This window comes from Oryzias latipes, chromosome 6 (genome assembly GCF_002234675.1).
Source record: "Oryzias latipes chromosome 6, ASM223467v1".
Classification (NCBI taxonomy): Eukaryota; Metazoa; Chordata; class Actinopteri; order Beloniformes; family Adrianichthyidae; genus Oryzias; species Oryzias latipes.
This window is the reverse complement of record NC_019864.2, coordinates 18216500-18235761: the sequence shown is the minus strand read 5'-3', so window position 1 is coordinate 18235761 and position 19262 is coordinate 18216500. Positions and strand designations below refer to the sequence as shown.

At 40.2% G+C, this 19262-nt stretch overlaps 2 protein-coding genes across 3 annotated transcripts; one reads left to right on the top strand and one right to left on the bottom strand.

Moving 5' to 3' along the window:
• Positions 1 to 1186: 1186 nt before the first annotated feature.
• Positions 1187 to 4472, top strand: LOC101160408 (membrane protein FAM174B). Its single transcript, XM_020704072.1, has 3 exons — positions 1187 to 1844; positions 2184 to 2315; positions 2966 to 4472. The coding sequence occupies exons 1-3, from the start codon at positions 1558 to 1560 to the stop codon at positions 2967 to 2969; spliced, it is 423 nt and encodes a 140-aa protein (XP_020559731.1). The 5' UTR covers positions 1187 to 1557; the 3' UTR covers positions 2970 to 4472.
• Positions 4473 to 5461: 989 nt separating this feature from the next.
• Positions 5462 to 16946, bottom strand: st8sia2 (ST8 alpha-N-acetyl-neuraminide alpha-2,8-sialyltransferase 2). 2 transcript variants are annotated; one of them, XM_023955832.1, is made up of 6 exons: positions 16735 to 16945; positions 15537 to 15590; positions 14075 to 14200; positions 13735 to 13992; positions 8738 to 9031; positions 5462 to 6855 (listed from the first exon to the last, which is right to left on the bottom strand). In XM_023955832.1, the coding sequence occupies exons 1-6, from the start codon at positions 16830 to 16832 to the stop codon at positions 6555 to 6557; spliced, it is 1131 nt and encodes a 376-aa protein (XP_023811600.1). In that variant the 5' UTR covers positions 16833 to 16945; the 3' UTR covers positions 5462 to 6554. The 2 variants fall into 2 exon arrangements, with proteins under 2 accessions (XP_023811600.1, XP_023811601.1); XM_023955833.1 differs by lacking the exon at positions 15537 to 15590 and having other exon boundaries at positions 16735 to 16946.
• Positions 16947 to 19262: the final 2316 nt, after the last annotated feature.

Here is a 19262-nt window from a genome sequence, read left to right as displayed (position 1 = left end):
GGACACGTTTGAAAAAGCTACTCTATAATAAAACCGAGTCCAGTTAACTGTTTTTTTTTAACAACTACTTTTATCTGGCTACAGGGAGTTTTGTGTAGGCTTGTATAATTTAAGCCTTTGTTAATTTCCAAATTTAGTTACAAAAAAAGTCATGGACAGGTAATGGTACAAAATATAAGATGTTTTTACATATTTGATTGTTTTTATTATTATGGTTGAGTGAACAAAATGGCCTTGATATTTAAAGCTGATGTAAAGGAAGGAGTTTTGTGTTTATTTTATAGTTTGGCTGTTTTATTGTTTCCTCAAAGCAAAAAAAAAAGAGCTTTTAAGTTGCAATAGTTTATCTTAAGAACAAATATTCATTTTTGCACTACTCCATTATTTATGGTGCATTTTGAAATACACGTGTTTTGTAAAATACAAATACTTAAAATCTACAGTAATTATACATTATTTGTTTTTTCCTTTAGTTGCAATAGTAAATATGTCATTCACACACAATAAAGAACAAAACGAAATATTTGTTTGCACATTCAAACATAACTCAAATGCATTACACTTGTTTACCATAGCTAAAACCAAGACAAATAAGTTTATCTCCATAAGAACAGCTTATGGTGGAGATTTTATTATGTGCAGGGTGGGACTAAAGTTTTTGTCAAAAAAAAATAAAGTCTGAAATATCGAACGTACAACATATAGTGTATTTTAACTGACTGACACATTCAACTCCCCTTGCAGTTATACCTACTACAACGTTATCCCACGGTCATTAAATTAATTCAATTCTATTCCTAATTCATTTTTCTGGAGTTAATGTTTTTAATCATTATTACAGTTGTTTTTAAAACAAGCTAAAAACTAAATAAAATAAAGATTCAACTTACAATGTTTTTGTTTGGTAATTGTACTGTTTCCTCTAGAAATAATTAAAAAAAAAAAGACAATTAAAATAGTTCTTCTTAAAACACCCCAAATAAACTTAGCACAAGTAGTGATCTTCCTCCTTTTTTATTCTCAATTGCAAATACTTTAGAGATTTATAAACTCTAGCATTTTTAAGAGTTTTGTCATTTTTCTTAAGTAATTTTTATGTTCAACATAATATAGAAGCGCCATCAAGTGAACACGTGCCGCCATCATTCTGTTGTTAGTGGTAGTACCTGTGTGGTTTTGGGATGTCCGTGCCGTACTTGAATGCAGCAGGAGTCCTTCAAGTCTCCCTTCAGCACCAGGAACAGGGGGCCAGCCTGCAGAGCTCTTCCGGAGGCGGATAATCCCCGAGCCTGCGCGCAGTCGGGAAGGGATTGGTACAGCTCACCCTCAGGAAAACACATTTATGCAAGGAACGAGTTAGAGAGCAGCTCGAACGAGCAGGGAAATGGATATTTGCGTGCTGTCTTTGCCTCGTAAATACGCAGAATCTGACTGACACTTTTTTGTGTGACAGCTGTTGTTGCGTTTCATCAAACTGGGAGAAAACCCTTAGAAGCCCCTTCTGTTTTCTTTCTTTCCGTCTCTCTCCTCTCACGTTCGCATCATTTCAGCACCACGATGGTGTCTTTCAACCTGGGATTGACTCTTCTCGCCGCGGCTCTCTGGAGGGTCAATGGCGAACCGCTGACCCCTTCATCTGCGACGCAGCTAAACTCAACATCCTCATCCTCACTGTCATCCACCGACAGCCTGGAGGACCCGAGGAAGAACTCCACGGATGCTGCTGCCACGGGGTCCCGGCTTTCGCCTCTGATGGAGCATCTTCCAACTCTGAAAAATATTGTCATTTTCATCTGCGTGCTAACAGCTGCTCTCATCACATGCCTGGTCATCAAAATCGTCAGGTAGGTTCATAATAAGCAGCTATGACGACGCCGCTAAGTAATAAACAGCTCTTAAAAAAAAAAAGAAAATCTAAAAAATATGTGCTTAAATATGAACTATCAAAAGTTTTTTATTTTAGGTGTTAAAATGTTGAATTCATTGATTCTGAAAGCTTAAAACACTGTAATCCCATTTTTAAGAATCAGAAATGAAGATTTGATTGAAATAAAGATTTTATTTCAAACTTAATGGAGCCGTCCAGCCCTCACAATTGTCTAACCATCTGTTGCTACTATAGTCACCCTGTTGTTCAGAGAAAAGAAGGAAAAAAATCCTCTCCCTTCTTCTCCTTCCCACAGATCTGGCAGGCGAATCAGGAAAACACGAAAATACGACATTATAACAACCCCCGCTGAGCGCGTGGAGATGGCCCCCCTCAATGAGGAGAATGATGAGGAAGATGATTCAACCCTGTTTGATGTTAAATACAGGTTTGTCCTTTCATTGCAGGACAATTAACAACTTTTTCCCTTGAGTTCAATTCCTTGCAGTGATCTAGATCCATTTGAGAATATTCTGGATTTTTGAGAGAGAATGAGGAAGTTGTGAGGGTTACAGAAAGCACTGGAGTTCACTGGAGTAAATGTGTAACATTTTATCTCACCTCTCATCTTGATCCACATTTGCTTGAATGCAAAGCAGCTTGAAAAGCCGTTTTGACATTGAAACTTCACAGATAACTTCCCAGACGTCCTAAAGCAGCCCCAGCTCTTATTTTTTTTTCCATTTATAATGACCTCCACTTCCTGTCCAGAACAGAAAATCTTCAGAGTTAACCAACATGGCAAACCATATAGTAGCCTTTAACACTAGTGGGTCAGGAAACCTTTTCGCTTTAAGGAAACGGTTGTACTCCAAACCTTTAGTTTACATTGGGTGTCACCCTTCCGTGCTTTCAATTGTTCTTTGACTCACGAGCACTTCCTCAAAGGAAAATATGCCGTCCTGTTTACCTGGCATAGCTGACTTCAGGTCTGACAGGAGTGTCCGCAGAGGAACGCACTTCCTCCTCGCCATGTGGTCACTTGCAAACAGATTAAGCCCCTATAGACTAACTGACTTCTCCCCCTTTGATTTGCAGGTGAATTCCTCGACATTTTGGCAACTTCTGCTCGGTTCGCCATCTCAAAAGGTTTCCTGTGTCGTTGTGTCGCCATCCAAGTCCTACCAATGAGCCATGCTGCTTGTGCGTGGCTTCAGAAAAATGGACGGCGCCGTTCAGATGCCATTGTCTGCCATTCTAGGAAACCCCTATCATGTGATCAAACCTGCATGGTTATATTTTTGTGTGTTTAAACTGGAGACTCGGTGACGACAGTCAACAAACTGTTATGTATGTCTAGATCTAAAGGATTCATACCAAAAAATATATTTTTTTACAGCTAAGAGCATTGAATTAGCAGCCAAAGCCTGCCAGTATGCTTTTATTATCAGAAAGAGTTTATTAACGCACAAGGAAGAGTTGAAGAAATTGTTGAGCAACAAAAATTCTGCAGAAATGTACTAATTTGTTTTTACCAAAACAAAAAACCCCTTTCTTTTTAATCATGTTGCCGTGCATATTTAATGCATTTATACAGTTAGTATGTATATTTTTGTAATCATATGTTCAGATTGAGTCTTATTTTGCTGCTATCTTCGCTGACCTTTCTTCTGGAGTTGAACTTAGATCTCAGAACCAATCAGGATGTATTTATGGCGCGGATTTAGTGTGCGCCCTGAATGTGAATGCTGTCTTCTGTTATCAGGCGTGGCGAATTTGAGAGAATTAAATTTCAATTCTATCCTACTACTGAACTATATCATCAACAGCAGCAGCAGCTGCAGCCCAAACATCTGCACCGGTTTAACTAGAACCGCACGAACCCGTGTTTTGGTTTTTGGAGCAAAACAGAGTCACATTTCTCCGTTAATGTTCTACAATTTTATGTATATCTTGTGTAATGTAATCCTGGCAATATAAAGTCCCCCTTGTTTATGGGTAACTGTGTTACATGTACTATCATGTAGTTGGAGCCTTAAAAAGGATCAGCAGCAGAGGCTATCCGAGGATGAATGATTTAACTACTATTAAATAGATTCTTTTTTTTTTATCTCTTTTATCCATTTCTGTCTAGAAAAAGTAACAAAATAGATGCAAGTTAGATTTTTGCATATGTATTTTTAGGTCACCTTCATGTTACTTGATACATGCTCCACGGGTGCAGCGGATGACCTTCATCCTCAGCCAAGCGTGAAAAACAGAACCTGCTGTGTTAAAACGCGTATTTCTGCTCAGGATTAAAACAACCAACATTTTTCCCTATACTATAAATCACAGACGTAAACATTTTCAGATGACTAAATGTGTTTATTGTCTTTTAACATACAGAATATGTGTATGAACGGCTGAAAAAAGCCACTTTTTTTTGTAAGTCAAAAGTATTTTTGTATGCATTGGTAGTACAAGTTTAACAGATTTGCTTCTATTTAACAGTTTGCATGATATCTATTGACAGAAATCAGTAGATGATGAAACCACATCTTTAAGCATAAAAATGAATAGAAAAAAACTAATAAAATTTGTACTAAAATGTTGTTTTAAAGGATCTAGCAGATCTCTTCCTTGTTTCGTCTGTTCTCAGTTTGTCCCTGACAGCAGCTATTTTTGTGATGTTAAAGGCTGCTAAAGCTGTGGAAAAAATCACCTCATGTCAACATGCTAAATGTAGCTTATTTATTGTCTTTTATTGTCATTTTCTACAGAAAGCTAGTAAAATATTTCCAAATTGTGGCTGTTGAACCGTAAAAACCAACAGATGTGGACCCACTAGTGGTGTCTCAGTTTCCATGTCTTTACAGCATCGCTAAACTAAAGCTGCTTTTGAAGTTCTTTTAAAGGGAGAGGCTTGAAAAAAACAAACAAAAAACATCCCCATTCTGGTGAAACCGTCATAACTGCACACTTTAAAAGTACATACTAAATATTTTACAAAGGTATAAAGTTGTTCAAGTTGTACCCATAATGACAAAACAAACATGCATAAAGTAGGTTTTTCTTTTAAAAAATACAATCCTCATTTCACAGCAGGAACTCTGCATGCTGACAAAATCCTCTGCACTGTGGCAAACTAAAGATTCGGGGTTAACCGACCTAATAGTGCCGACCACAGAGCGTTTCTATTTTTGCCGAGCTCAGGCAGACGGCCACAAATAAAACCTTTCATAGCTTCAGACTGCTCACGTCATTTGCGCAACTTTCATGTCTTTTCCTAATTGACAGTGTAATAAGCTCAACATGCAAGTCAACAGATGCATCCTGGCAAAACAACACTTCCATGGATTAAAAAGAAGCAAAAAAAATCACATGGGAGCGCATGAGATGCAACTTGTTTTTTGCTGCACCAGTGCTGAAGTACTTCAAATGCGACTGATTTTCACAAACAGAGGCCATTAGGATTAAGATACCTGACTGGCAAAATGAGGAAATAAAAATGATCTTGGTACATTCAATGCTTTGGCCTAAAAATAGATGGAAAAACAAACCTGGCACCTTTTTGCCCTCATTTTCTGTTTTGACTGGACAGATTTGATCAAGTAATGAGAACCAATGTGAAGACAGTTGAGGATCTGTTTTTTTTTTTTTTTCCTAGATCTGCTCCATTCATAATAAATGTGATCATCCCTTTTTTTCTGAGCATGTGAGGAGGGCACTTTTAAAACGCTGGAATGTTTTGATTACGGGCTCAAAAGAGCAGCCTCTGGGGAATCCAACTTTATCTCGTATAGTAATACTGATCCCGAGACCCTACACAAGTATCGTTATCCAAGGTAATGAGGAGGCAATGGTGTTTTTCAGCTAATCTTCATCGGTGCAATAAACTACCGCCAAAAATATGGAAAGGAAATCTCCTATGCATTCAGGTGTTACTATTTTTGATGACATTGCAGTACTATCTAACTTCATTGCTGTCATTTCTAGTGCATAAACTGATATTGTGCGCTTTAAGGAGCTCTTCAGATTAACTGTTATCAACATTCAAATAAAATCACAGCTGATCCTTTCTTTTTAAGGCATCCTAACTTTATCCTTAGCTATTATTTTAGAAATAAATACCTTTTAACACTTACTGATACTTTTATAAAGATGGTACAAAAGCACAAAACATACAAAAGAAATATTATCAGAATTGTAGGCTAGAAAAAAATGACACCAATCTGTTGTAAGAGCTGATTTTTTTTGTACTGTACATCATTTCCTCAGATTCTTAGGGCCCCCTCTGGTGGTTTGCCCAGCAACTCACTCAAAGTGGACAGCTCGAGGCGGCAGAATTCACATCAAACTCTTGAAGAGCTCTTGTTTTGTTAACCCTCTGGGTTCCAATCCAGCGTCTGCATTTAACGAAAGCTTCAGATCTTGTAAACTACATACATTCAGCGTGTATTTTTAGTTTTTGCACAGCCTACTTGCACTTATTCGCTTGTACTTGTATCTGCACTTAATGCCTCATAGTACAAATACTTGAAAAATCGAATTGTGATCTGTGGCATTTATTTATCTTTTAATCTTGGCACACTCAAAAAAGTGGGCCATGAATTTATTTAAAGTTAAAATATTCCGGAACCAATCCAGGAAGTAGTAATACAAAGTCCTAACAAGACAAGCAGTGACAGGGAAATGTTGCACTGCCTTAAACCTGGTTCCGGCTGTTCTCCATCTCACAGCTCCCTGTGTGGAGCCGGAGCGCCCCCTGTCTGTGCAGCGTGCTCAACGTCCTGAACTCCAAGGGCATGGTGTGAGGACTGGAGCTGGAGGTGTACTCGTACTTCAGGGAGTCGTAGTAGTGGTATTTAACTGCTTTGCCATGCGAGTCCACTGGAAATGGCCAGAAGCCGTACAGATGGATCTCCTCGCAGAAGCGGGTCGCCATGGTGTACATGAGGAGGCCTGTGGTCGGACGTTTGATGTGGACGTTATTGGTCAGCCAGTATCTGTTGACAGGAATAAAAACGGTGGTAAATTAGCTGTTTTTATGTGAGACAAAAGGAGCCACCAAGGAAGGCCCCTGCAGCTGAAATGACTAAACAACACATCTGCTTCTGTGTGGCCTCTCTCCCACAGGAGTTTGATGCTGACCCAGACACATGTGCAAATGCAGACAGCTGCTGCTGATACCAGCAAGCTGAACAACTTCAGTTTCATCAAAAATCATAGGATTCAGGTGCAGAAGAACCTTTTTTTTTTTATTCATGGTCATTAAAAAAAACAACAAGTGTTCTCCAGTTCCAGCCTCTCTGCTTTTTCTGCTTTATAAACCAAACCACCTTCTGATTCCTCGCTTTCCCTTGACCTTTGTTCAAAACATCAAACGACAATACAATAAAAACAGAATATTCATTTTCAGGTTTTTTGTTTCAAGCTGACTCACAAATGCAGACATGTAAACAAGACAAGCACAATGAATAATAATCATTTTGTAATCATACATTTAAAAAGAAGAGACTCAAGCCAAGCTTTTGGATTTTTCGGTTTTTAGACATGACAAAAAATACTAGCAAAATGATGCAGGGCTCATCACAGCTAAATTGTGCGATGATGATTCAAGAAACCTTTGTGTGCAAATAGGAAAATGCAGCATCCTTAGACTAGCCTAAGAAAAATGGTCTCATCAAAAACGTTTATTTCAAGGAAAAAATTCAAGCCACTAAAAAATGTCAAACAAAGGTTGTTTTGCTAATAAAAAACTTTCTTAAGATTATTTTTCTTGAAGACAGAAAATAAGATAATTTATCTTGAAACAAGGTTTTTTTTTTTTACTTTCTTAAGTTTTTTTTTTGCAGTGAATCAAACATCACAACAAGAATGAAAGTAATAGTCAGACTTTGGACTATTAAAGTGACTGTTTCATGTGTCCTTGCAGAAAACACTGCAGACACATTGAGGTCTGTCAGTGTAGCTCTTTTATCCAACATCTCTTCTGGTTGCCTGGCAATGTCACGGTGACTGCATCCCGCTGTTTCTCACCAGGATAAACAGAGCGATCCCACTCTCCACAGTTGATTTACCGTCTGACTTTTCTGCAGCGGCGCTTGATATCTGCCAGTTGATTTGAGCTGACGTTGTGAAATTCACGCAAGATTGAATTTGCCTGGTATTTTGTGCTGTGACACAAAAGGGATTACAAAAAAAAAGAAAAAAGATTCCCACCTGAGTCAATTATAATTTATGTGCCATGTTAATTCATGGTAATATGGTGGAGACATATGGTCTGTTGATTTTGTGCAGAAACAAAGCACTGGCTGTAGGAGGGGGCTTTTATAGTTTCTTTTTTAAATGCCAACAGTTTATTTATTTCGAATTAAATAAAGCCAAGGATAAAAAAAATAATAATAATAAAGCCAAGGACTAAAATATTCCGTTTGGCAAAAAGTCACGACTTTGCCTCTGTACAGTACTTTAAAAAAAATAGGCATCTGAGTAGAATGCATCAAAAAGATGCTTATAAAGAATGAATGACAAATATATAAAAAATCTTGATGAGTTTAAGAAGGACAGCTTTGATCATTTCGACAGGCTGTCACATTAACTTTATGATCCACAAATGCAGAGGGAATTTCCTCAGCAGGATATCAAGTAAACACATTTCTCCTGAATGTCAGGTAGGTTTTTGAAAAGAACCTGAACAAGTCAGAGATAAAAAGGATTCATGTCTTCATGAAAACATGTTTTAGACCTAAATTCGGTGGTTGGAAGCCTGAGTGACTTTCTCCCCGTTCCTTGCCTGTGGCGCTCTGTTTAAAAATAGCCGGCTGGGGAGCAGATGAGCAGTTTGCCTTTTGATTATGCTGCTCACAGGTGTTCTCACCAGCTTACCCCCTGACAGCGTGGAGAAGTCGCAGCGACGGGAAGGCGGTGCGCACGTCCACGGTGTGACGCAGAATGAGGCGAAGGGCCCACTCGACGCGCTCCTCGCCCCCCTTGGCCATGAAGGCCGGGATCCACAGCACGCTGCCCCCGAGGCTCTGGAGGCGCTGCAGGAAGCGCTGCTTCCACTCCTCACTGACCAGGTCCTGGAAAGCCCGCTGAACCACAGACGGGTTCATGGTCACCAAGTTCGTCTGCCGTCCCACATCCTGGGAGTATTCGTCCACCGGTGCCAGGTTACACCTTAACACAAAGTTGATTCAGGTTTAAGGATCACATGTCTATCGGGAACAGCCTTTACGATAACCGAGCACACCTGAAGAGCGAGACAAGGACACGGAAAAGTCATGTCGCTGAATAAAATACACCCTGCAGCGCCTCTTTGTGCACTGGCCTGTTGGTAATTACCTAACTAAGTGACGCTCAACAGATGGAAGCGAGCTCTGTAGAGAATGGAGGTAGATCTTCTAAAAAAGGACATGAATGAGTCACAGAATCCAGTTATGTGCTGTTTAACTTATTGCAACTGTCTATTCGATTCAAGGAAGAAATCTAACATTGTAAACGAGCACTATTTATTAGATTGCTATTCGAAACTGTAAAGACCCACTCCAATCAAAATTGTGTTCTAGTTGTTTTTTAACACATTTTTGTGGCCTTTTTCTGATAATGGAGGACGTGCATAAATACAATTAAGCATAAAAACGGCATTTATGATTTCTTCGTTCAAATTGTGAATCAGGAGCAGACGAAAAAAGGCAGTTTAAAAAGATCATATTTATCACACAGAAACTACAATAGGAAGGCCTCAAGCTCCCTGCTCTGCTCCACTGGAATGGATCAAGAGATGATCGTAGTGAGTTTTTCAGAAAAAGTGTGAACATAAACATACTTCTTCCTATACTCTGGCTTTGGTCACCCCTGCAGATATTTAATCCAACAAAAGTTTGTACAAGTATATGAAAAACAAGGTATATCTGCATTAAGTACTGCAGGGACCACTTGAGGGACCAAATACTTGTTTTTCTTTATAGTAGATAGATAAATACATTTTTTTTATGATCTGGGTGATCATTTTTTTCTCAGTGTTTTAATATTTGATCATAGTTTTCACTTCTCTCCTGATCATTTTGCGTTTGAAGCTTTCCTAAACCTCTGAGCAAACCCAGAAACATGTGTTGCTGCAAGGCTGGCATTGAAAAAGTAACAACTGAGGCTGTTAACGCTTCGATAATCCAGATGATAGAGAATAAGAGCAAAGGCCGAACATTCTGCCAACACCAAAAGCTGTTTGTCTTAACAACAACACGTCGTATTGTGACGGGATGCACTGGAGCGAACTGATGCATTTTTTCCACCGGCAGCAACAAGCTGTGGTGCAAAACCCTTCAAGTGCCAGCTGTGAAAGAAGAAGAAAATGTAACGGTGCAGTTCTAAAAAAAACAGGGGACCAGCGGCTAACACCACAATAACTGGGAAATCTACAGTAGTCCGTAAGTGCAAATCAACAAATCCCTCAATGCAAAATATATATTTATCACAACAATTAAATAGGAACAAATAATAAAAATCAACGTTACATTTTAGAAATCAAAACAAAATTCCAGAAACCAAAACGTTAAAACATTTTTTGAAAAACAAGAGTAAATTCCAGAAATTAAATGAAATGTTAAAGAATTAAACAAAATTTAAAATAAAAACAAGAAACTGAAAAAAGTAGGTATTATGGGACATGGCTGACTGGATAATAATAATAATGGATTAGATTTATCTGTGCTTTTCCAGACTTTCAAAGCACTTACAGTGTGTCCATTATTCATTCACTCCTCATTCATACTTGGTGATGGAAACTACTGCCAGTTTGTGCCTACGGTCCCTCTGACCATCACTAGGACATTCATATGCATTCACACACCAGTGGAGCCACACTGGAGGCACGGAGGGTGAAGTGTCTTGCCCAAGGACACAACGACAGTTGGCTGGGGGGAGCGGGGATCGAACCGCTGACCCTTCGATCTTTGGACGACCTGCTCAACCGCCTGAGCCACTGCCGCCCTGGATGATTATGTTTGAGTTATGAAGAAGAGGGAAAGCGGAGGGATGTATCGCTTTAAACTGTGGTGAAGAGTTCATTGAGAAATCACCAAACTTTTGCAGCGGCTGCAGTCAGAAGGTTAGAGAAAAATTGTTTCTCAGAGGATATTGCTTTACGGCTAATAACTTCTGATTGAAAAAGTGAATGAAGATCATCTTCCAATCAGTGACGTCCCATATTACCTACATTTTCCAGTTACTTCTTTTGTTTCATTTTTATAAATTGTGTTCTGTTATTTTAGGAACGTTTTGTTTTTTAGAATTTAGTGTTATTGCTAAAACGTAAAGTTGTTTTTACTTAAATACATATCCATCTTTTTAATAATCCTTGTGATCTATACTGATGAATCCTTTCAATCTACTTTGCATTTCTGCTGGCAAGAAGACTCTGTTGAAGACCTATCCTGATAAATGAGATGGATGATGGCAAGTGCGGGCGGGCTTACGCTGCCACAACTCAGAAGTGAATTTCTAAAGGACTCCTGGCACTCTGCAGCAGTGGCGGTTCTACACTAACTTACTCCCTGGGCGAGTAACCCCACCCGCGCCCCCCCCCCCCCCCCCGCACACATACAAAATTTGACAACATCCTGCTGTGTTCCCTATCTTCTATTTAGCCATTTTACTCAAAAAATGCATGAATTTTCTAGACTCATATTACAGGGGGGTCAAACTCAGTCACACAGGGGCCTAAGTTAAAAAAACGCTTAAGGTTTTGGGCCGAAGAAGATAAACATTTACTGAACACACTAAAGCTAAACTTTTAAACCTTTTAAACTGAACTTTTTGAACATAAATATGAATAAAAACAGGAACATTAATCCAGAATAACTCAAGTTAAACCCTAAATAACTTGTAATATTTTGCTCTCCATAGAAATATATTCTGTCAAAATTATACAAATATGAACATGCTGCAGGACAAAACAAAGAAAACCTGGAAATATTAATAAGAAATTACATATCAAATAATTCCATTTTTTTTGCTCTTTCATCATTCTTTAGAGCATTTTTTTTTAGAGCTGGACTCCTGCTTCATTTTTAGCAATAATTTCTTAATGTGTGACGTCCTGTGTGTGTCTTTGTGAAACATATCAGAGGGATTAGATCTAAAAAATAAAACTTATTGTGATTAATATGTTTAGGTCTTATAAAACATTAAAGACTAAATCTTTGAACTCATCAGTGGGATTACTCCAAAAATATTTGGCATTTCCTTAAATTTGTGCAACACCAACAGCAGAAATCCTCCAAAAAACCTCAATACATAAAAAATGTTCTGCGCTCACCACCCCTCCCCCTCCCTCTCACACACGCGGCTCCGTCTCTATGACGGGAGGCGCAGCTGCGGCTCAGAGTTGATTGTCAGATAGAAAAAGACTCCCAATCCCCTGTTAGTGTGATTCACCTAGCCACCGGAGAATTGCACTCCCCTCTCGAGTTTTTTTTACTAATGTTCCAAAGACTACCGCAAAGAGGTGCGGCCGCAAGCGTCTTGCAGCAGAGGGCGGTGGTCACGTGCGCATTGGGTCTGCTGTGTCTGAGCAAAGAATTGTGGGAAATAACCCCCATTGCCTGCTTTTGTCGAAATTGGGTTGAGCACGGATGTTTTTTCTGCCTAAATCCTTTTCATGTGCCTGTTTTACGATGTTTCACTCTGAATTATTCTTTTTTTTTTTTTTTTTTTTTTTTTGCACCATGAGTGTGAAGAGGAAATAGGAGGAAGACATTATTAAGAGTCTGATGTTTCAAAATTAAAGCATTAAGTGTCGGCTACTGAAGCAATTTCAACTTAAAAGCTTTAAGCTACCTCTTTGAATATAGTATGTACCACATCGGGCACGGCAAATGCCGCCCCCTATGAAGTGCCGCCCTGGGCGACCGCCCACATTGCCCATATCAAAAACCGCCACTGCTCTGCAGAAACTTTGTTCTGGAAAAGGTTTGTAGATTTTGGCTAAAAACAGCATAATCACGACTAAAAGACCACTGGACACACTTTACGAAAAGGTCGAAAGATCATCACAGTGGAACTTTAAAGTAAAACCACTGAGCTAATAGTATATCTTATTACTTAAATACAACTTCTTCCTTTAGCCTATGGGAATTCAAGAGGAGCTGAAACCTCCCCTCATCAGGACGGGCGCCTCTACAAAGAGAGGATGTGACACCAAAAGAGTGGCATCAAGAGTTTTTCCAGCTCAATCGGGTGCTGCTGCACGCTTTCCTACACATTCACCAGTGTTAAAATCACTGATTGCAAGTGCTGCTTCTTACACGGATTGCAGACAGTCCATCTCTTTGTTAGATTTCAACCAACCTCACCACTTCACATCCATCAGTTTCAACAACAGAGCTGTAAAAAAAACTCATTTTTTTCGCCTTTAAAAGACTGGTTGAAGTGTGGTGCATAAACCACAATCAGACTGGCTCATCAGTTTGCACGCTCGCACAAACAGAGCCGCCTCATGTTTGTAAATGAAATCAGGAGAGCGCCGATGTTTCTCCTCCTGTGCATGCCTAAAACGCTTCAAAATGTCAATTTTGTGTACAATCGTGCATTTAATTGCCCTCAGTCTAGTTGCTGGATTTCAAATTTTACCTGACTGTAAACATTTTTTCTAATGTACAGCTCCTGTATTTCCAGTTAGAGCACATCAAAAATGTTAGAGATGTTATTATTCTAATGTGATTTATGCAAATTCTCAACAAAAAAACAAAAAAATCAGACTGATGTGCAAATGAGTCTCAGCAGCAGCCTTGAGGCTGGCGTCTTTCAGGATTTCTTTCACCGGGGAGACTTGTATCAATGCAACGTCCTTTAAAAGGAACATATAAAAACAAAAACCCCACCTGATCACAAAATCATGAGCGTCGATCTCGGATCCACAGCTGCTGTTCAGCAGAATCCCAGAGTTTCCCACGATGGCGCAGCGTCTGTGGTGCTGGTTTTTCATCGGCGACACGGTCGGCAGCAGGCGGTAGAGATTTTCGGAGATGTTAGTGGTGCTGTGGCGATCAAACACATAGTGGATGATGTCTCCCGGCTTCAGCGTGCCCTTTAAAATAGATATGTCTCTTTCTGGGTCAAGAAATTGCAGGATGTTTTTCCTGCAATTAAGAGACAAAGCACGTAAGAAAAAAAACAACAACTTCTCAGCGGATCAGATGATCATTGGAGTGAGGAGAATACCTGATGAGGTTGGAGAGGGTCTTATTGAAGGTCCAGGTTTTTAATGAGTGGTTATTGTAACTCAGACCAATAGGATCCTTCAGTGTTTTTATCACAGAGGTCGGATCCGGATGAGCTGCGGCTTTCCTGAACGACAATAGCTGGTATTTACAATAAAGCGCTGACCTTTAAAGTCTGGATCAATACAAGACGGAGGCCGTGTTTTTCTTTCCATTCACAGTGTGGGGCTTTCCTTTCTCATAAAAGATCTCAGAAAAGAAATGAAACTGCCTCTTAGATTTTGAATCAGAAGTGAGTTTTACCCCTAGCAGAAATCCTTTCAACTTTTACAAAAACTCAATCCCCATAATGTTAAATTATTCAAAATTTACTCAGATGAAAATGATGTTTATAACATGTTTTTGTGGCATTTTTCTGATGACAAAGGACATATTTACAGAAAATTGTCAATCAAGAGCAGACGGAGAAATACAACTGGAAAAAGCTTGGAGCTGTGGATCGCCCTGATGTTGCTCGCCATTTTTGTTGCACCGGTGATGCTAGGTGTGGGGTTGTGAGGAGCTGTAAGCTAGCGGGAGAGGGTGTAAAGAGATGAGTGATGGGAAAGGGGTGGGCTTACTCCACGCCATCAGTCAGAAGTGAATTTCTAATGAACTCCTGCCGCTCTGCAGAAACTATGTCCAAGAAAATGACACAGGTTTTTTGATTTTGCCAAACATCATCATCATAATTAAAAGACCACTGGGAATGATTTTAGAATAGATGAATAGATGATTAGAGTGGGGCTTTCAAATATTTTTCCCAAATTGTGCCATGTTGTTTTCGACGAAGGACCCCTTCATCCATTTTGTTAACCCACTATTTTCCTTCTGGGGGTCACAGGGTTGCTGGAGCCTATCCTGACTACTGTTGGGCAAAGGAGGGGTACACCCTGGAAAGGCTGCCAGTCACCAAGGCACACTAGCACTCACACACACATACCTAGGGACAATTTCGAGTCACCAATTAACCTATGAAGCATATTTTTGGAAACCAGAGTGCCTGGAGAAAACCCAAGGGGAGAACATGCAAACTCCACACAGGAAGGTCCCGGCCGGGATTCAAACCAGGGCCTTCTCACTGCAAGGTGGGGGTGCTAACCGACGGGTTAAGAAAAGCCGGAGGCCCTTTAGAAAAAAATGATGTAACTAATTCTATTCACCCAGACACGTTTTCCTAAACTAAGATTATTTCTTGATAAGATTATTTTTCTTGCAGGAACAGAAAATAGGACGTTTTTCTTCAGATCTTTCTACAGATTTCGTGTTTGCAGTGTGCAGACTTTCTTCTAAAAGTTATGGAACCCTCACTGAGTGACTCATTGTGCTTTCAATGAAAAAGGAACGCACAGCGACACCACATCGTTTCTGACTGATAAAATGGTTGGGGGAGGGGAGGGGGGCGAGAGGACAGAATGTCAGACCTGTGGGGTTTGGGGATGAGTTGCTGTAAGTTTATCTTCTTCCGTCCAAGATCTCTGCAGAAAAGAGATTGAATTAGAGATCACTCAGCGGGCCAGGCTTGTTGCATTTGATGCGTTTAAAGAGTGGAGATGATGGAGTGAAAGTACAGGAAGCACATATCAGCACATATTTTCGGGAAAACCACACCGTGAGCCCATTTGGTGATGTAATGACCAGAAATGTGTCCTTAATGAAACCTTCCAGCTCTGCTTTGAGGGAGGAAGAGTGCAACCCCTGTTTCAGCGTGCCGAGCACATCCGCCGTGCATGCATTCACTGTAGAGATGCTACAGATTTGATATTTGGAGAGGATTTTGCAAACTTGACCTTGGCAACATCTGAGAATTATGACACAAATGATTGGAAAACCGGAGCCACAACGGCATGGTGTGGAGGTGTTAGCGGCTTCAAGTCGCCTTCAAAATAGACTTTTATTTGGCGGCATTAATGCAGACACGGAATTGGATCGGGTTGCTCTCCCATGGTAAATCACACACCAGTGTGACCTCATTATAACTGTCAGCCACAGCAGCGTAATTGCATTTAAAACAAAATGCTCTTGCTGATAGTGAAATATGAGAACCCAGCAGCCATGGAGGGGGATAAAAATAGTTTCTTTTCTTTCAGGGCAACAAACCTAGTCACAGTTACCATATAGAAGAAGGAAAAAACAAACAGTCTTTCTGTTCTGCACCTTATTGAGCTAAATTTAGGGAGGATTTGGGGCAGGATGTGGGTGACTTTCATTCCTGCTGCCCTCCTCAGCATTGCAAAGTCTCAAAGTGTGGGAGAGCTGCTTCTTCCTTCACCTGTCCTTCTCTTTCAGGCATACTCACAGGGTGGAAATGTATCCTGTCCCGCATGCAAGCTGCTGCAAAAAACAAAAAAAGGACTGGTCCTTGGAGAGCCAGGCTGCTGGGGGAACAGCTGCTACTGTGTGCAAGTGCTGGGAGATATGAACAGATGAAAGCTTCTCTTTCTATGCTTCAGAAACTCATCCATTCTTCCTCCATCAGATCGGGTCAGATCGGATCAGATCAGATCAGATCAGATCAGATCAGATAGTATAGGATCAGATCAGATCATTAGGCAGGATAACCTGCTGGGCTGCAAACAAAAAGGAAGCGCAGACGGGATAAATAATGAAGGCTGTACTTACGCAGCTTCTTTTTCCACTTCTGCAATATCGTCAATGATCAGAAGCAGCACCAGCAGCGTTACGGACCCGAACAGAACAGAACGGAGCACCAGCGGCATGGTGTGGAGGTGGGGGAGGGAGGGTGGGAGTCTCTTCTTTCTCCTACATTCTGCCCCCCGTTTCCATTCACACCCCGAGAAGCGGATCGGTCATCGTCTTTGTTCTCATCGCCGGACAACCCCCTACCCCTCCCACTCCACTCCAGTCCAGTCGACTCCCCCCCCCCCTCCTCCTCTTGAAAGTGTTTCTGTCTCGCGGCAGCGCTGCGGTCAAACTTTGAGGGCGCGCATCCACGGAGCTGGACGTGGAGCTGCAAGACGTGGAGCACACGACGAGTCTTAAAGGCGCAGACAGGAGGTGACCCCCCCCCCCCCCCACACACACACACCTCCTCCAACACATCCTCCCATCCGAGGGATGGATAACACCCCCCCCCCCTCCTTTTTGGAGGATGCACTGGGGACCAGCAGCTCAGGTGTGTGTGTGTGTGGGGGGGGGGGGGGGGGGGCATTAGCATATTACCTGAGGGCGTTTGGGTTTCATGAGGAACCTGGATTCAAGCGAGAATCCTCACTTTTGGATGATTATCTGTATGGAATTCTGTCATAAAACCAAGCAATTCATGCAAAACCCAAACACGCCACTTCTCCCCAACTTTGTCCCTGTAGCCTGTTAATGTATCTATGAAGGTCTATGGAGAAGAATGTCATCATGTCTCAGAATAATAAAAACGTCCTTCTACAAAGTTCTGAACATTCAAGTTGCTGATGCAGCTTAAAATGGAAGAAATTGTAGAAAATTCCTGAAAAACATGACCCCCTAATAGCAGATGTACATAAAACCTGGTTCTGAGAGTGAAATGTGTCTGTGTGGATCAACATTTTCAAATGCACATGGGTAAATGAATTTAGGTTGTCTTGTTTGGTCACATTGTACAACAAGGGTCTTTCATTTAATGCTACTCAGTGCATTACAGGCATTAACAACATAATAATACTTTATTTAATATGCATCTGGCACTAACATTAATTGATCGAGCCTCATTATATAGTGTTCCTATTTGTAAATCCTTAAGTAAATCAGATAACAATTTGAGGAAAGACACCCTTCCAATTGGCCAGCCATATACCAAATATATATATATACCAAATATATATATATATATATATATATATATATATATATATATATATATATATATATATATATATATATATATATATTTGGTATACGTTATTATCTTAACAAGAGATAATAACGTTATTGGAGACAAATAACACCAAGTAAAAAGGATTGAAATATTGAATTATTTTGTCTTGAAATGATTATTATTTGACATTAATATCATTTCAATAATCACTGAGAAGAGAAATCCCATTAATTAACTTAATTTAACATTTTGCATTTACAAAACTAATCTTCTACTCTGCATCTGCACCTTCATAGCTTATCTTTAGTTAAATCTAAAGATTCCAATGTAATGTGATGATATTTAATCCCTCATCTAAAGTGCCATTCAGCCTATCTCATGTGTTTTTTGGGGAAAAGTGGCATATTTTGTGGGCAAAACAAACCTACACCCAGACTACCAGCTTTTTGAAAAAATCCTCTGTGTATAATATGGATTGTTTCATTTTAAAGACACAGATAAGGGTCTAAGCCCTATAAACTGTAAAGGAGCTCTTGGTGCTTTGACTAAAAGGGAAAATTGTTCAGGTAACATGAAGTTTGTTATACATATTTAGTCCGTTTGGGATAGTTTAAATGCTTGCAAAAAGATGATCAGTCAGACGGTAAAAGGTAAAGAAGTCAAAGCTCTGCAGTGAAGACTTATCCCTTTTGCACCTCAGCTCGGGTTCATCTCGCTAAAGCATTCTTAGTTGACAGCTCCAAAAGGAAACAGCAGCGTGCAGCTGCTTCTGTGTGGATTGATGGATGGATGTTTGACTTTCAACAAGGACACCTTCCTGTTCAGCTGCTTTCTGCGTGTCTTTATCTGTGTCGTGCATCAACAGTGAGAATCCGACTGTTCCAGCGATCTTGCTGTCATGCACAGTCTTCATGATTAGCATCATTCTGCTATTATTAGGCTTTGCTGCCACCTGAGGACGACACAAACACACCCAAATGCCGATTTCCATTTTTAGGCATGTGTGCAATCTGTAATGCAATGAAATGAGAGTTTATGAAAAACTCCTGTGGCTACTTTTGTGCAAACACAGTTTTCATAGATTAATAAGCTGCAATGACTTAGTTATAAATGTCTAGCTTCTGAGTTTTGCTGATTTTTTTAAAAAAGATTGAAGGGAGGCAGAAATGTCCCCTTTCATCTGTGTTTGTGCTGCAGTGAAACAGAAAATAAACCGCCAGCTAAACTCACAGTCAGACATGAACTCTGCGTGGTAGCCATCTGAAAAATTCAAGCACGAGGTTCTCTGAAAAGCCTTTGGATTCCCTGCACGTAAAGCAGCGTGATGCCAACCAAACCT